The 18,081-nt window shown below is 39.2% G+C and overlaps 1 protein-coding gene across 1 annotated transcript in view; it reads left to right on the top strand.

Moving 5' to 3' along the window:
* Positions 1-16,841, top strand: part of LAPTM4A (lysosomal protein transmembrane 4 alpha) — a 60,256-nt gene extending 43,415 nt beyond the window's left edge. Inside the window, exons 6-7 of the mRNA XM_033936955.1 lie at positions 4,454-4,552; positions 16,140-16,841. Coding sequence (XP_033792846.1) covers positions 4,454-4,552; positions 16,140-16,214 — 174 coding nt within the window. The 3' untranslated portion in view covers positions 16,215-16,841. The remainder of the gene's footprint in view (positions 1-4,453; positions 4,553-16,139) is intronic.
* Positions 16,842-18,081: the final 1,240 nt, after the last annotated feature.

Here is an 18,081-nt window from a genome sequence, read left to right as displayed (position 1 = left end):
TAGACATAAACGCAATCAAATATCCCATCCAAACCACCATAAAACTACTTGGCATGACCATAGACAGATGCTGCACTATGCAACCGCAAATAAATAAAACAATTCAGAAATCATTCGCAATCATGAGAAATCTGAGACAAGTCCGAAAATTCTTTGAAAGAACACAATTCCAACTTATAGTACAATCCCTAATACTAGGTATATTGGACTACTGCAACATCCTCTTCCTTCCTTGCCCTGCAACTACGATCAGACAACTCCAAACAATCCAAAATACAGCTTTGAGACTCATCTACTCATTGAAAAAACATGACCACATCACTGAAGCCTTCATCAACTCACATTGGCTTCCAATCCAAGAAAGAATCCAATTCAAATTCTACTGCATATTATTTAAAACCCTACACGGAGACAGCCCATCATACTTGAACAATCGCCTCATCCAAGCACCCACTACAAGACACAGAAAAACGCACTCCCCATTCATACCCCCCCCAATCAAGGAAGTAAAAAGAACAAAACTACACGACGGCCTCCTAGCCACCCAAGCCGCAAGGCTGGACAACCAGATCTCCAACCTCTTGATGACCACCCCAGACTATAGGACGTTCAGAAAAGAAATAAAAACCACACTCTTCAAGAAATTCCTGAAGCAGCAATAACATCACGACCGTTTAGTAACTCTAAAACTGACATTTGATCTACCCATTACTGCACTAATAATAACAAAAGAACTTCCACTATGACCACCTATTAACTCTTTTACAAACCACCTCACCCTCAACAACCCGCTAAATGTTTATAAGATCTACAACTTACCTCTCTTGCTAATCATTGTAACTCTGTTTTTTTTTTTTAAATTAACCTTTTGTAATCCGCCTTGAACCGCAAGGTAATGGCGGAATAGAAATCCCTAATGTAATGTAATGTAATAATCTGAATCTCGTTTTGTCACATGGACTGCAGCAGACTAATTTGCAGGGCACTGGTTTGCCACCTGAGGTCACCAAACTTATTGACACCTCGAAAGAACTGGTGACATTGGCAAAACGCACAAAAATTAACAATCAGCTGCTAACAACACTTAAGCAATGTGTGTCAACACGATGGAACAGTGTGCTGTTGACACTGAAATCGGTATCATCCAATTTTATAGATCTTCATGCACTGGGCACAGAGCCAAATTTTAATAGAAATGTTTTGCGTCTGCTGGCTGATATCAATGAAGACTTGTTGGCTGATGTCATTCAGGTTTTGGAACCTGTTGATGTGGCCACAAAATGCCTCTCAACTGACAAGAACCCCTCATTGCATCTGGTATTACCTACCAAAATAAAGCTGCAAAAACACTTCACTGCAAAGCCTTCTGACAGTTGCATCATTATACAGCTGAAAACCCATCTGCTTAACATGTTGGATAAATACTTCCCGGTTAATCAGTTACATTGTACTGCTGCTCTGCTGGATCCACGGTTTAAAGGTAATTTCGGAGCATTAGCACCAGCAGAATATGCACAGGCACTGTCCAGCTTGAACGAGATGGTAGATAGGCTGCCAGCAACAGACACTAAAAATGACTCATCTGTCTTGCAGCATCATAAGAAAATAAAACTAGATGAAAGTTTCTTTGAAGACCTATATTCTTCAACTTCTTCAAATATGTCTGAGGTATGTATATTTTCTTTACATAGTTCAATATTTTTACTTATGACAATATTACAAGCTAGATACACCTTCTAAACTAATCTGCTTTTCTCAGGTGGATGCATACTTGACGTCTACTGGCGAAATCACAGAGGATATCTTGTATTATTGGAAGGCCAAATCTACAAAGTGGAGAAAACTTTCTGAAGTGGCCAGACGAGTCCTCGGAGTGCCTGCTGCCAGCACATCATCTGAGCGGTCTTTTTCATCGGCTGGACGTGTTCTGGAGGATAGACGATCACAGCTTGGACCACATACTGTTGATGGACTTCTGTTCCTGCATGGACTTAAGAAATAATTATCCCTGACTTACTTAAGTGTTACCAACTTTTTTAAAGGTATACATGTAATTTTCTAATATTACAATTAGAATATATGTACAGTCAACATTATTGTTTTTTGAGACAATATGGGTCAATATTCAAAATCATTTAAAGTTTTAACTTACTGCACATTTTTCTTATACAACCTTTGTACTTTAAAGTTAAGTGTCTTTCCGGTGATGCATGCATCTCTTATTTCTATTCAGTTACTTGTTTATATAGTATTTTATTGTTGGTTTAAATAAACTAAGACTTAAAAAAAACCGAAGTAATGTGTGCTTTTTATGGGGGCAGGTTACTTTTATGCAGGGACGGGTGGTAATCCTCGCGGGGATGGAAGAGAACCCGGCGGGGACGGGTGGGGACGGAAGAGAACCCAGCGGGGATGGGTGGGGACGGGTGGGATTTCTGTCCCCGCGCAACTCTCTACTCCATGTGTGGGCTTATTAGAGTGGTATAAAGAAAAATGAGAAACAAGGTAACCTGGACACAAAAAACTCTAGCTTCAATAGGCAACCAATGTAGTTTTTGATAATAAGGAGTAATGTGCTCCCATTTTTTCAAATCGAAAATAAGTTGGATTGCAGTGTTTTGTACCACTCTTAATTTTTTAAGTGTCCAAATAGATTATATTACAGTAATCAAGGATACTTAGTATTGATGATTGAACTAGCAGGCGAAATGAGGTATCATCAAAATATTTCTTAATGGTTCGGAGTTTTCAGAGAAACATTTCCTGAGTATCAGGTCTGTGTGCAATTCCAAGGTAAGGTGTCAGTCTATAGTGACTCCCAGTATTTTTATAGACTGTTCTATAGGATAGTCAAAACCATTCAGACATATCATTGTTTCTTTGATATTGTCATTAGCACTTGCGAGAAAGAATATTGTGTTTTCAGGATTCAATTTCAATTTGAAATCGATCATCCAACGTTCAATTTGGTTCAGAATGGAAGCTATAGAATTTGTTATCTTGACTGTCAAACAATTTAGCTGGATACTAATATGCCTATTACACTAGAAGGGAAGATTAGGTACTTAACTTGATGATAATCTTTCTAGTAAATAGGCATATGATTCTTGAAGTCCACTCTGTCAATGTTCATTAGCCTGGCTACTGTCTCAGACATGTCTATATTACCAGATACCTTGTTTCTTTCCTCTGTCCAGCAAAGTCAAGGATAGAATTGACCATTCCTATTTTCAAGAGACCATAAGGTATCTTTCAAAACTGTTTCAAGACTGTTAGTGCAGGCTGCACTCAAGTAAGTGGCTTGTTTGTTCCACCTTGTTATATGTTTCATAATGGTTTCATGATAAATGTTGTGATATGAGCAGAACAGACTCATTTTCTCGGGGAGACTTCCCATACTTTCCCTGTTTTCTTCTCTAGGGCTGACCATCTGCTTTGATATGAACTGAGAAGTTACAGAACAGCCCAGTGTAAACTTGAAGGGCTGAAGTTAGGACCCAAAATGTTAATGAGTCTATCTATACCAGATCTCGCGATCAGAGATACACAACTCACAGGTTCAAGAATGATGTGCCTATTTTCTAGAAAGAAAATAATCAAGGTAAGTACAGTACTTAATCTTCCCTTTCAGATGTTTAAATGTGCTTTTTGTTTTTAATGGGTATACTTTAGGTTCCTCTAGCTTATTGATTTCAAGAATATAACATAACATAACATAACATATCTTTATTCTTCTATACCACCATAACCAAACGATTTCTAGGTGATTAAGAACATAAGAATTGCCGCTGCTGGGTCAGATCAGCGTGTTAGCCACTACCGCCTACTCTTGAGCAGGTGGTAGTTTTTCAGCTAGCGCGTGCTAAAAACGCTAGCGCACCTTCATAAAAGGAGCCCTTAAATTAATATTGATTGATTTGAAGGTAAGTGGTAGCAATATATCTTCTTCAGGAGTAAAACTCAATTCATAATGAAACCAGGGCTATGGAGTTGGAGTCGAGGAGTCAGAGTTGGAACATTTATCTACCGACTCCATTTTTGAACTTGGCATACCAATCACGAGCGATTCTTTCAGCTATAGCACCCACTATATACACAGCACAAATGTTGCGAGCAGCTTCTGCGGCCTTAGAACCTTGATTAAAAGCAAAAAGAAGGTGGTGTCGAAAATGCTCATTTCTCTCAACTTGACATTCCATTTTAATGATCTGAAAATTAACCAGTGCTGTGGAGTCGGAGTCGGAGGAAATTTCGGATAACTGGAGTTGGAGTCTGAAGTACAAAAAACTGAGGAGTCTGAGTCAGAACATTTATCTACCGACTCCACAGCCCTGAATGAAACAGAAAAATTGTAATAATTCAGTTGCCAATGAAAATATATTGGATTGTCTAAAAAGACTAGGTATTGCTGCTTTGAATATTTATACTGAATTGATTTATTTTTTATTAACAGGCCTATCTTATCAATTGTGTATGGAACTGTTACAAATATATCAACAACAGGAATGTGCCTGATATAGCTGTATATCCTGCATTTGAAGCTCCTCCACAGGTATGGTGCCTATTACTGTCATGTAAAAGTGAGACTAAAAGCAGATGTAAAGATTAAACCTTGCTTGAGTACCTGAATAAATTCATGTAAACCATTCTGAGCTCTCCTGGGAGAACGGTTTAGAAAATGGAATGAATTATTTCTATAGCGCTACCAGACGCATGTAGTGCTATAGAGTTACAAATAAGAAAACAGTCCCTGCTCAAAAGAGCTTACAAAAAGTAACAGAAATGTGTGAGCAATGGAATCCTTTACATCTTTCTCGGTGGAGGAGAGTTTAAACTATTAAAATGATGATACTGCCTGTGGTTTGTTATCAAATAAATATGATACCAGTTTTTTTTTTGGGGTTCTTTTATAAAAAATTAAATAATATTCTTACAAAATTTGTTTGGCTGGGTAAAATGCCTAGAATTGCCTTAGTATCTTTACAAAAATCAATTGTGGAGGGTGGGGTAAATTTTCCAAACTTTTATAGGTATCATCAAGCCTATATTTACGTCGGGGTATGTATGGGGTCCTCCCAGAGCTCATGGAAAACATCCCAGACTGGTTATACTTGGAATGGCGACTCATGTTTCCTTTACATCTATCTCATGTTATGAGTGTAAAAATGCCTAGGAAATGTAAAGAGAATAGAATATTGATGGATACATGGAAAACTTTACGTTATGTCAGTAATTTAACACCTGACCCAATACATAAATCAACAAATCAATCCATTTGGCTAAACTCCAAGATTAAAATTGTCGGTTTTAAAATCGTATGGAAGCATTGGATTATTGCAGGCATACGAACTTTAACCCTTTCAGGACCATAAGGATCGTAGGCCAATTTTTGTGGTTTTGATGACATTTTTATGATAAAAAGGGCTTGCAGATGCCAAAAAATTGATTTTTTTTGTGAAATATCATTATTTTTATTTAAAAAATCACACTTCTGGCTTATGGACAGTGTGGCAAGTGAATCTTCTCGTCAATCTGGCAATGACGCTAATGAATGAATGTCGGAACCAGTTTGTTTACATAAAGGCAGTATCATATGGAATCCGTACATATCAAATTTAGAACTGTAGACTATCCCAATCAAAATTTATAGGATTTTAAAGTTATGGGACAAATATGTCCCTTGGTCCTGAAAGGGCTACATGATGTTAACATTACTTATGAATGGAGGGGAAAGGGGAGGGATTGTATAAATGAAGAAAAAAGGTAAAAAGAACTATGAAAAAGATTGATTCAATTAAGAAAATAGTATGGAAAGGGAGGGGGGGGAGAAGGGTTTAGATACATATACATTTGTTATTATCTTGATAGATTTATCAAGTGTTGTTAGTAAATCTATGTATTACTTATATTGTACATTCGTTGAAAGATTAAAAATGAATAAAGAATTTAAAAAAAAATAAATGATGTTATTTCAAATGGAAAACTGCTTGATTTTTCACAGTTGCAACATAAATATGGTCTAAATAAGTCACAAAGTTTTAAATGGTTGCAGCTGAAGCAGGCTATTCAGGAGGGGTTCCCTGAATGGAAAAATATTTTTTTTTTAAATTCTTTTTTCATTTTTAAACTTTCATCAAGTGTACAAAAATTCATAATAAACACAATTAATTTGAGCACTTGAACATCTTATCATTATAACTTATAAGTACAAATGTAACCCTCTCCCCACTTTCCCTCAAAGCCCCTTAATCATTATAAGATCATATACTTGAAACCCTCCCCCCACCCCCTTCTAAATGGTGTATAATTAATAGAAAAATGACATTCAATCATGACAAAAAGATGTTAATGACTCCCATATTTTAATAAATGGAAAAATCTTAATAATCAGTATAGTCTGGAATTCTTATGCTTTCAGGCGGATTTTCTGGGACACCAGGCCGCCCAGTGGTATAAATTGCTATCTAGATTTATGAATAAAAAAACAAAGAATGGTCTTAGAGATATTTGGAGCATTGAGATTAAGCATCAAATTTCTGCGTCTCAATGACCACGAATTTGGTCTTGGAGAATGAGATGTACAGTATCCGCGTCTATGAGACAAACTTGGTTCTTTTTGTTACAAAGAACATTTTGGACCCCAGTTAGATTACAAAAGTTGGATAGCTCTAAGTCTAATAGATGCTGGCATTGTAATCTGGAAGCAGGGACTCTAGATCATTTACTTTATTTTTGTCCCTGTATTATGGCCTTTTGGAAATCAATTTGGTCCCAAATTAATTGTTTATTAGAAAACCATGTAGCTCTATCATATGATACAATTCTATTTGGAACGTCCATGAGAATAAAAAGTCAAATTTCATCTAATAATAATAAACTTTTATTAATAATGACAGGAGTTGCCATTCAGCATATCACCAGAAAATGGAAAGATTACACCAGACTTAATTACACCTTCTGGTGGAATTCGTTATGCCATATATACAAAATGGAAAGAACAATTGCCATACAAAAAGGGAATTATAATAATTTCAAAAAAATTGGGGGGCCATTCATAACATATTGTAATGATTAGACACTTTTTACACTAAAAGTATAATTATAATAATGGGAAAGGGGGGATATATTGCTATATTATTGGTTTAATTAGTATTTTGAACACATTACACATATGATATGTTTGATTTACAATAATTGTGGAAAGAGGGTGCGGGAGGGGCTTAAAATATGTATTGAAATAATAGGAAAGAATTTCAAGTGATGTATATGATTTAATTGATGTAATATTGTATACTTGATGTAAGATGAAAAATTAATAAAGAAATGGAAAAAAAAAAGAACTTACAGTCTAAACAGGCAAGACAGACAAACAGGATGTCATGGACACAGTTAAGGGGAACGGTTAATCAACGGGCTGGGTTGGAGTGCAGAGGAGTAGGGTTAAGGATTGAAAGCTAAATCAAAAAGGTGGGTTTTCAGTCTGCTTTTAAACAAGGGAAGGGAAATTTTTCTTACCTTCTGCAGTGATTTTCATTTTCACAGACTCCCTCGTCACTAGCTCTTCCTGTTTGGAAAGCATGGAAGGGAGGGGCAAAGGCCTCACCTAGCGTTTGCGCCGTAAGGACAGTTTTCTGGGAGGTGGCTCCTCCTTTCTGAAGCAGCTCCCCATCAGCTTCTAATATTATCTGTAACTATATACAATTGCTAATACTAATACTACTAATAATTAAAATAATAATAACCTCAAATCATTAATAATATAAAAAAAAACTCTTTTACCACTGGGTGAATCTTCTTTACATTGACGCCATTATTTTTCTTTTTTTTAATTCTTTATTCATTTTAAAACTTTCATCAAGTGTACAAAAATTTATAATAAATAAAATAAATCTAAGCACTTGTGCATCTTATCATTATATCTATAACCCTCCCCCTCCCACCCTCGAATCCCTCTAATTATTATATTATTTTTCAATACATGCTGTCATCTCTGAAGCATGCCTCTCTCTTGGTGTTACCAATGCTTCGATACCCTTCTATACCTTGTGTACCAGTTTCATAGCACACGGTACCGGTGCATCCACTTTTGCATGTTCGACTGGAGCTGTACTATGGAGGGGTGGCCACGAAGATGTAATGCTAATTGGCATTGATGCCGTTCTCATCTGGATGGGATGCAAACATACCGGGATATAATCTTTTTAGAAAGGACAGAGATGGTCAAAAAGGTGGAGGAGTAGCTCTCTATGTAAGGATTGATATGCAAGGGACCTGGGGAGAGGAAGAAGCAATATGGATTGCTCTGAAAAGAGAAGATGGAATTTCTGTCTACGTAGGTGTAGTCTACAGACCTCCGACTCAATCGCAGCAAATTGATAAAGATCTGATTGTGGATATCCAAAAGTTTGGAAAGAAACAGGAGGTGCCGTCTGCGGAATCAGAAAGAAGTAGGGAGATTGTGGATGCCTTTCAAGAGGCTCTGCTCAGACAAATGGTGATGGAACCCACGGGGGAAACAGCGATATTGGATCTGGTCCTCAAAAATGGATAGAATATATCTAATGTACGAGTGGGTGCTCACCTGGGATGTAGTGATCATCAAACGGTTTGGTTTGATATAATGGCTAAAGTGGAGGGCGGCCTCACATTACTAAAGTCCTAGATTTCAAACGTATGGACTTTAATAAAATGGGAGAGTACCTGAAGAATGAGCTATTAGGATGGGAGGACATAAAAGAAGTTGAAAAACAGTGGTCTAAGCTGAAAGGAGCTATAAAAATGGCTACAGAACTTTATGTGAAGAAAATAAATAAAAACAAGAGAAAAAGGAAACCAACATGGTTCTCTAAACTAGTGGTGGAGAAAATAAAGGCAAAAGAATTGGCGTTCCTGAAATATAAAAATACCCAAGAAGAGGAGTAGGGAAAGAACTACCAGGTGAAACTGAAAGAAGCTAAGAGGGAGATAAATGCCTGGCGAAAGCGCAGGCGGAAGAACAAATGGCTAAAAATGTAAAAAAGGGAGACAAAATTTTTTTCAGATATCAGTGAAAGGAGGAAGATGAAAAATGGAATTGCTAAACTAAAAGATACTAGGAACCGATATGTAGAGAGTGATAAAGAAAAAGCAAACGTGTTAAACAAATACTTCTGCTCTGTGTTCACGGAAGAAAAACCTGGAGATGGACCGAGATTGTCCGGCAAAGTTACACTAGAAAATGGAGTAGATTCTGCGCCGTTCACGGAGGAAAGTGTTTATGAACAACTTGAAAAACTGAAGGTGGACAAAGCGATGAGACCGGATGGGATCCATCCAAGGATACTGAGGGAGCTCAGAGAGGTTCTGGCGGGTCCTATTAAAGACTTGTTCAACAAATCTCTGGAGACGGGAGTGGTTCCTGGGAACTGGAGAAGAGTAGATGTGGTCACTATTCACAAAAGTGGTCACAGGGATGAAGCGGAAAACTACAGGCTGGTAAGTCTCACTTCAGTTGTTGGAAAAATAATGGTAGTGTTGCTGAAAGAAAGGATAGTGAACTTCCTAGAATCTAATGGGTTACAGGATCTGAGGCAACATGGCTTTACTAAAAGTAAATCGTGCCAAACAAACCTGATTGAAATTTTTGATTGAGTAACTGGAGAACTGGACCGAGGACATATGCTAGATCTAATTTACTTAGATTTCATCAAACCCTTTGATACGGTTGACATAGGAGGCTCTTGAACAAACTTGAAGGGCTGAAGTTAGGACCCAAAGTGGAGAACTGGATTAGAAACTGGTTGATGGGCAAATGCCAGAGGGTGGTGGTTAAACAGAAGTCGCTCGGAGGAAGGAAAGGTGAGTAGTGGAGTCCCTCAGGGTTCGGTACTGGGGCCGATCCTGTTCAATATGTTCGCAAGTGACATTGCTGAAGGGTTAGAAGGAAAGGTTTGCATTTTTGCGGATGATACAAAGATTTGTAACAGAGTAGACACCGAGGGAGTGGAAAATATGAAAAAGGGTCTGCAAAAGTTAGAGGAATGGTCTAATGTCTGGCAACTAAAATTCAATGTGAAGAAATGCAGAGTAATGCATTTGAGGGATTAATAATTAAAGAAGCCATATATGCTGGGAGGGGAGAGGCTGATATGCACAGATTGGGAGAGGGACCTTGGGGTGAAGATCTAAAGGTGAAAAAACAGTGTGACAAGGTGGTGGCTGCTGCCAGAAGATGCTGGGCTGTATAAAGAGAGGCATAACCAGTAGAAGAATGAAGGTGTTGATGCCCCTGTACAGGTCATTGGTGAGGCCCCACTTGGAGTATTGTGTTCAGTTTTGGAGACGTATCTGGCAAAGGACACAAAAAGGCTTGAAGCGGTCCAGAGGAGGGCGACAAAAATGATAGGAGGTTTGTGACAAAAGTCGTATGAGGAGATACTGAAAGCCCTGAATATGTATACCTTAGAGGAAAGGAGGGACAGGGGAGATATGATTCAGGCGTTCAAATATTTGAAAGGTATTAACGTAGAACATCTTTTCCAGAAAAAGGAAAATGGTAAAACCAGAGTACATAATTTGAGGTTGAAGGGTGAGAGACTCAAGAATAATGTAAGGAAATTCTTCTTTACGGAGAAGGGTGGTGGATGCCAGGAATGCACTCCCGAGAGAGGTGATAGAGAGGAAAAAGGTAACGGAGTTCAAAAAAGCATGGGATGAATACACAGGATCTAGAATCAGAAAATAATAGTAAATATTGAAGAACTAAGGCCAGTACTGGGCAGACTTGCACAGTCTGTGTCTGTATATGGCCGTTTGGGGAAGGATGGGCTGGGGAGGGCTTCAATGGTAGAAGGGTGTAGATGGACTGGAATGAGCTTTGACGGAGACTTCAGTAGTTGGAACCTAAGAACAGTACCGGGCAGAGCTTTAGATTCTTGCCCAGAAATAGCTAAGGAGAAGAAGAACCCCCCTCCCCCAACAAATTTTTAGATTGAATCAGGTTAGACAGATTAGATGGACCATTCGGGTCTTTATATGCTGTCATCTACTATGTTACTACTGACTCAGCTCCAGTATAGTTGGCCAGTACTGGCTCAGCTTCAATATGGCATATCGAGGCTTTATGGTACTGGATCTCGCTCTCTGTCATAAGTCAAGATCCATCACTGCTCGGTACCAGTGATTATTTCTCGATACCCATTGATGCTCTGTACCAATGATTATTTCTTAGTATCGTTATTTCTCTTAACATCAATGTAGCAGTACTAAATAATGGAAGACTCTATTGGTACCGCTTCTCCCATAAAATTTTCTTCCGTAACGTTCCTATTGATGCCTCACAATCCTTCTTCCAGACAGTACTATAGGCATCCTAATGTCAATCGTCACCACTTCTATCAATGGACAGATGATATGTCTTGTTATGGCAAGTTCTCCATCTACACATCTACTATATGGCTTCATTTTATGCCAGGTTATCTTCAACTTCGAGTAAGACGATACAGGCCATCCGTCAACTGCATTCGTTGTACCCTGACCTTCTGCATCACTGGCCTCAAGTGGGAATTTGGTGGGAATCTTGAGATGCTTACCTAATAGAAATCTCTTCTCCTCAAATACATTGGCTCCCAGACCAATAATCCTGTTAATGGAACTTCCAACATTGCTACTGAAATCTCTCAGTTCATATCAACTCTACTTTGCACTGTCTATTCTTCCACAGGATTGCAACTTAACAGCCAATTACCCTACTACTGGTGTCTATTATGTATATGCCCCATTCGCATGCTTTTACCTCTACAATGGATTGTGTTCTTGCAATAGTCTCAGATTATAAAGATGTTCTATTACGTGTCTTCCACATACTGCTCTCTTGCAGAATCCTTCAATGTATGCATATGAGCCTGCCTGCCGCCCCCCCTCCTGCCGATGACGGCCCTCCCCTTTGAACCGGCACTGGAACCGACACCCCCCCCTAATGGCAGCAAAAACAGCAAGAGGAATGCCCACTTTCTCCTGCCATGCCAACCCCAAACCCCACGTACTATTCATCTAAGTATATCTGAGTCATTAGCAAACAAATGCTATACTGACACAATAGGAGATTTTAATGTGTTTACTGTAAAACAAGTAGACTAATTATTTTTAAAGATGAAAGTAAAGGGCAACCTTCATGGCCTAAAAGAAGTAGCCCTGATATCCAGCTAGGTGACTAGCACAGTTTAAATACATCACAAATACCTTCTATTTGTTGGGCAAAAAAAATCCATGCCTAGCAGTAAAGATCTGGAACTTTTAAAACTGGTTTATCAGCAATGGATTTTCTTTTTTTAATTTTATAAAGGAATTCAGTGTTTCAAATGTGCATATAGCAAGCAGCACTGTGTACTTTGTCAGGAAAAATATTACTAGAAATACATAACTTTTAAGGGTGTTGTAAATTCTTTATCAGGTCCTCTGTGTGTATTAGACTACCAAGTTAATTCTCATGTTGCTTGCCTAGAGAATGTAAGTAAGAGGGGGTGGTCCATTCCGAGCGCCATGTTGATGGGGGTGCCAAAACCCCTCCTCGTCGCCCGTCTCTTCCCATTCCTCTCCGAATCATGCGTATGCCCACCTTCCCTTCCCCCATCTCTCTAGTTGTTCACTGCAGCAAGCAACAACTTCAACATGCTCCTTGTGACAGCATCGTCACTTCTGGGTGCCATGCATATGAAGTGATGTCGGAAGGAGAGCCAACAGGGTCGCAAGGAGCACGTTGAAGTTTTTGTTGCTCATGGCAGTGAACTAGAGGTACGGGGGAAGGGGGGTGCACGCATGGCAGGGGAGAGCGGGGGTGGAGACGAGGGCGGAGTGCCACTGTCCTGGGTGCCTCCCACCCTCGCTACACCACTGGTTGAAGAGTGAATCTGGCATTTCCAAGAAGCTACTCCTTAAATCTTCTACTGTGTATAGAATGTCACCTCTTGATAAGAGATGCAAGTTTGAAATTGTACAGTACACAGTTTTTAATGGTATATTCCCACAATGAGAGATGATATGCAGGTCCAATATGTAAACTGTGTATTAGTGCAATCCTAGCTTAGTTATATGTGTGGGGGGAGGGAGCCTTTCTTTTGTCATGTAGATTGCTTTGTTCTCTATGTAGACTGTATAATTACCTTTTAAGGAATTGCTTAACGCTCATATTACTAATGCAAAACCACATTCAAGCTCATAAGAATTGCCATACTGGGTAAGACCAAAGTCTCTTCAAGCCCAGTATATTTCTTCCAACTATGGCCAATCCAGGTCACATAGATTCCATCTGTCTTGTCAATAAGTTTTTTTATAGACGTCAGGAAGTTGTCCAAACTAGTGCTGCCTGATTCACGATTTGAATTGATTCGAATCGATTCAATTTAAAAAAAAAAAAAAAAAAATCGGCTTCCCGATTCAATGGCCGACCCTTCTCCCGTGCCTTCCTAAAGCAGGAGCTGTGGCGCTGCCTCTTGCTGGCTGTCCGCTGCTGCTCCTGCTTGAGGGGGGAGGGTCAATCAGAAAGGCTTCCCCCAGCTTGCCCGCTCTTGCCTCCTTAAGGCTAATAGAGCAGCCTGCAGGTGTTATAGCAATCCCTGCAGCTGCCCCGTGGTCCTCAGCGGCACATTCTTTCTGCTACGTCCTGCCCCTGCTCTGATGTCGGGGGCAGGATCGCGGCAGAGATAACGTGCCGCTGAGGACCACGGGCAGCTGCAGGCATCGCTATAACAACAGAGAGCCTGCAGGCTGCCCTATTAGCCTTAAGGAGGTAAGAGTGGGGAAGGTGCAGGCTTGCGGGGGGAGCAGGCATTCGTTCGCGGTGGAGAGGAGGAGAAAGAGTGTCTTCGCGGTGGAGGAGAGCAGGCCTTCGTGGAGGGAGGAGACAAAGTGCCTTCGCGGGGGGGGGGGGGAGGAGCAGGCCTTCATGGGGGGAACAGGTCTTTGCGGCGGGAAGCAGGCCTTCAGGGCAGGGAAGCAGGCCTGTGCAGAGGGAGGAGGAGGAAAGAGTAAAGAGAGGGGAGGGGAGATGCCAGACCTGGGGTGAAGTGAATGGAAGAGAGAGACTAAACCAAAAAGAGGAGGAGGAAAGCAGAGGAGAGGTGCTGGACTATTGGAGAGAGGGAGAGAGAAATGCAAGACCACAAGGGGAAGGGTACAAGAGGGACAGATACTGCTCCAAAGTAGGTGGGCAGGGTGCAGGATAGATAGTAGTAGGAGAAAGCCTGTACCTGGGGAAGGGGATACAGGAGGTAAGGAAGAGAGAAAGAAGAAGCTGGATATGGGGAGAGAGAAGATGCTGGGCATGGAGGGAGCATAGGAACAGGGACACAAGGGGGACAGTACTGGAGAGGAGAATAGGGACACAAAAGAGAGATGCTGGATGAAAGGGTAGATGAGAAAAGGAGAGATGGTGGATCTGTGGATGGTGGGTCCATCGCTGCAGCTGCGGGGGGATGGAAATGAATAAAAGGAAAGATGCTAGACCTCCGGGGGAGGAAAGGGAAACAGAAGGGGAGGACAGAGATGGAAGATGGATGGTTAGCACCGAGAAAGGAGAGCCTGATCAGAAGACAACCAGACCAACATGGGACCAACAAGATTTGAAAAATGATCTGACAACAAAAGGTAGGAAAAATAATTTTATTTTCTGTTTTGTGATTACAATATGTCAGATTTGAAATGTGTATCCTTCCAGAGCTGGTGTTAGACCGCAAACGTGAGCTAGGATTTAATAGAGAGAGGAAAAGTATTTTTTGTTTGTTTATTTTGTTTACACCACAGGACCAGTGTGGGTAGGAGAGGGCAAAGGGGGGGGGAAGAGGCTATAAAATAAAGCCACCAGGATGTTTGGGAAAAAACCACCCAATTGGGCAGGAAAGCGAATCTAATCAAAATTTTTTTTCCTGAATCGGGCAACACTAGTCCAAACCCTTTTTAAATGCAGCTACACTAGCTGCTTTTACCACATCCTCCAGCAATGAATTCCAGAGCTTAATTGTGTGTGTTGAGGGATATATATGTTGGTTCTAGATCAGGGGTCTCAAAGTCCCTCCTCGAGGGCCGCAATCCAGTCGGGTTTTCAGGATTTCCCCAATGAATATGCATGAGATCTATTTGAATGCACTGCATTCATTGTATGCTAATAGATCTCATGCATATTCATCGGGGAAATCCTGAAAACCCAACTGGATTGCGGCCCTCGAGGAGGGACTTTGAGACCCCTGTTCTAGATTAACTTGCACTACTAAATTGTGTAATTTTTATTTCTACCACCCCAACTTCTATATTAATTCAACAACTAAATTAAATCTGAAATTTTAAATGTCACTGAATAAAGGTCCTTTGATGATTGACAACAATTGGTGAAATATAAGATTCGGGCAATTTATTAAAACACCACCTTGTTTTGGCAAGCTGTTTCAGAGACTTGGGGCAGTGCATAAGAAGTTGTGTGGGATTGTGGGAAAAGGGGTTCTCTTGAAGTTTTAATAATATTTATTTACATTTGTATCATCGTTCTCTCCTCCCAATCCATACAGATGCTGAACAAGAAGCAGCACACAATTGCTAGTCTTCACCTTATAGTTTCATAGTTTATTTAAAATTTAATTACATGCCTATCATAAATTCTAAGCGAAAATACAATGCTAAAAAAGGGAAATACAGAAATTTGAGACAGAAACATATACAACTGACTAAAAAGACGAAAAATAGACAAGACATAGAAACATGACAGCAGATAAAGACCAAGTAGTCCATCTAGTCTGCCCATCCGCAGTAACCATTATCAAGAGGGAAGAAAGAGGAACTATAATATAGTTGAGAAAAGATAACATTGAAGGAATGAACAAAGGGAGAAGGGTAACATATTTTGAGCTACATTAGTTCCTTGGAGGAGAGAATCAGAAGATAAAGGAGAGAGGGAAAAGAAGAGGAAGGGATAAATGGCCAGCAGCATTAAAAGAAATTAATGATCAAAAGCATCTTTATACAGGAAGCATTTCAACTTGAATTTCTCTAAATTGGTTTCAGATCTTATGTGTAATGGCACATTTTTCATATGAGTGAATATTGTTTTCTTCCATGACAAAGTGGTTTCAATGCTTGATTAAAATTACATATGTGTTTATTTAATTTTTCAGTATATTCTCCCATCTTATGAAATGGCAGTGAAGATGCCAGAAAAGGATCCTCCTCCTCCCTACATGCTTGCTTGAAGCATCTCCCTTTTATTGATGAAAGCATCTTATATTAGTATTTTTTTTTCTGCATGGGTGATCAGAGGGTGAATTTTTTTTTTTAAATTTTTTTCTTCTTGCAAAACTTATAGATAATAATAGAAATTGATTTAAAGGAAATCATATTATATAAGTTTAAAGATCTGAGTGTATTAAAAGGCTACAAGCACTTTTTTCCCCCTCTATTTTCTCTTATTTTGTATTAAACACTTGGAGCTTTTAATGCCTTAAAGTGTAACCTGAATATTTTTGTAATACATAGCTTGCAAAGCCTAAAGAGGTTTTCAGAAGACAATCTGTTAACAAGATAACATTATTTCTTTAAAATTGTTTCTTGGTAGTGTTTAGGTGTATGGTACTCAAACCCTTTTAGTTCCTTTTGCACTTTTCTTATACTCTACATTTATATTGTCGGGTAAGTACCCTAATAAAGGAGGGACATACTGTGGAACAGAGTTTACACCTGCTGTGTATGCATGCAAAAATGCACACTTGGTGAACAAAATATAAAATGTGATAAATGATGGTTGCATGTTCTAATCTGTATGTATCCTCATTTTTGTGATTAAAATAAAGCTTTGGTAAATCTTTTAAGAAATGTTTCAATACAGGCTTCCTCCCCTTCTTATCCAGCTTCTGTAAACATTATGGGCTCCTTTTACGAAGCCGCATTAGCGGCTTTATCGCACGCGACTTTATCATGTGCTAACCCCCGCGCTAGCTGAAAAACTACTGCCTGCTCAAGAGGAGGCAGTAGCGGCTAGCACGGCCAGCAGTTTAGAGTGCGCTATTACGCGCGTTAAACTGCTAACGCGGCTTCGTAAATGGAGCCCTATATGTTCAATATGCTATTCTGTAGTAATGATTTTTTATGAATATAATTTTTTATTGTAACACATAGAATGGTAACACAAGTTGAATGGTGTAATTCCCAGAACTTGACATTTTGAAAAGAGAAAAAAAAATCCTTTTCATGAAGTTCACATGGCTACCATAAAATATTCAACAGTGGTGGTGGTCCTTTTCAAAAGTATAATTCATCATATTTTCCCATTTTCAATGTGCTGTAAAACTAGAGAGATAGCAGTGAAAGGCAAGGGCTCAAAAGGGTTTTTTTTTTAATTTTACGAAAAAGAAAACAAAGAGCTGAATTGTAATAATTCCAGCAATAACTTAATCTAATCAATGCAATTTATGTGGTGAAAGCAGACAGTAATTTACCAGGCATTAACTGCGAGATGCTGACCATTTCTTTAACCTGTACATTCTCCATCCATTCTAATAGTCCACAGAGCAAATTAAAAGGATTTAGCATGATGTTTGTGTTCTTCTATCTAAGGGTTCTTGCCTTTTATTGGGCACGTTAAACAGTAGCCCAGAGTCTCTTCTAGGGAAATGCATCTATGGACATGGATAAGTCATGAGTGCAACCAACCAGAAGCCAAACCCTTAGTCCTACCTCAGTTCTGGTATGTTCAAGGAGACATGTCAAAACAGTGAGAATGATATAAGCATATCAACAAATATTATATCAATATTTTAATGTCCATTTTGAAAAACCCAATAGCTTTCCCATAATACAAAGCTTGTTGAGAAAATAAATCTTTTCTTACCAATTTAGACGAAATCTCATTATATTTACCTTTAGCTTTTAAAAGGTCCTGTTGCTTAGAATACTCCCATTTTCCTATTAATTTTGACTCTAAAACTTTAATTTCTTGCTCTAAATCAGAAAATTGTTTTTTGACCTGTTTCTTAAGATAAGCCGAATAAGAGATAATTTGACCTCTCATAGTTGCTTTAAAAGCGTCCCATAAAACTTCCATGGAGATTTCATCTGTGGCAT

This window comes from Geotrypetes seraphini, chromosome 3 (assembly GCF_902459505.1).
Source record: "Geotrypetes seraphini chromosome 3, aGeoSer1.1, whole genome shotgun sequence".
NCBI classification, from domain to species: Eukaryota; Metazoa; Chordata; class Amphibia; order Gymnophiona; family Dermophiidae; genus Geotrypetes; species Geotrypetes seraphini.
Note: the sequence above shows the minus strand (reverse complement) of the source record. Positions and strands in the feature narration are given on the sequence as shown.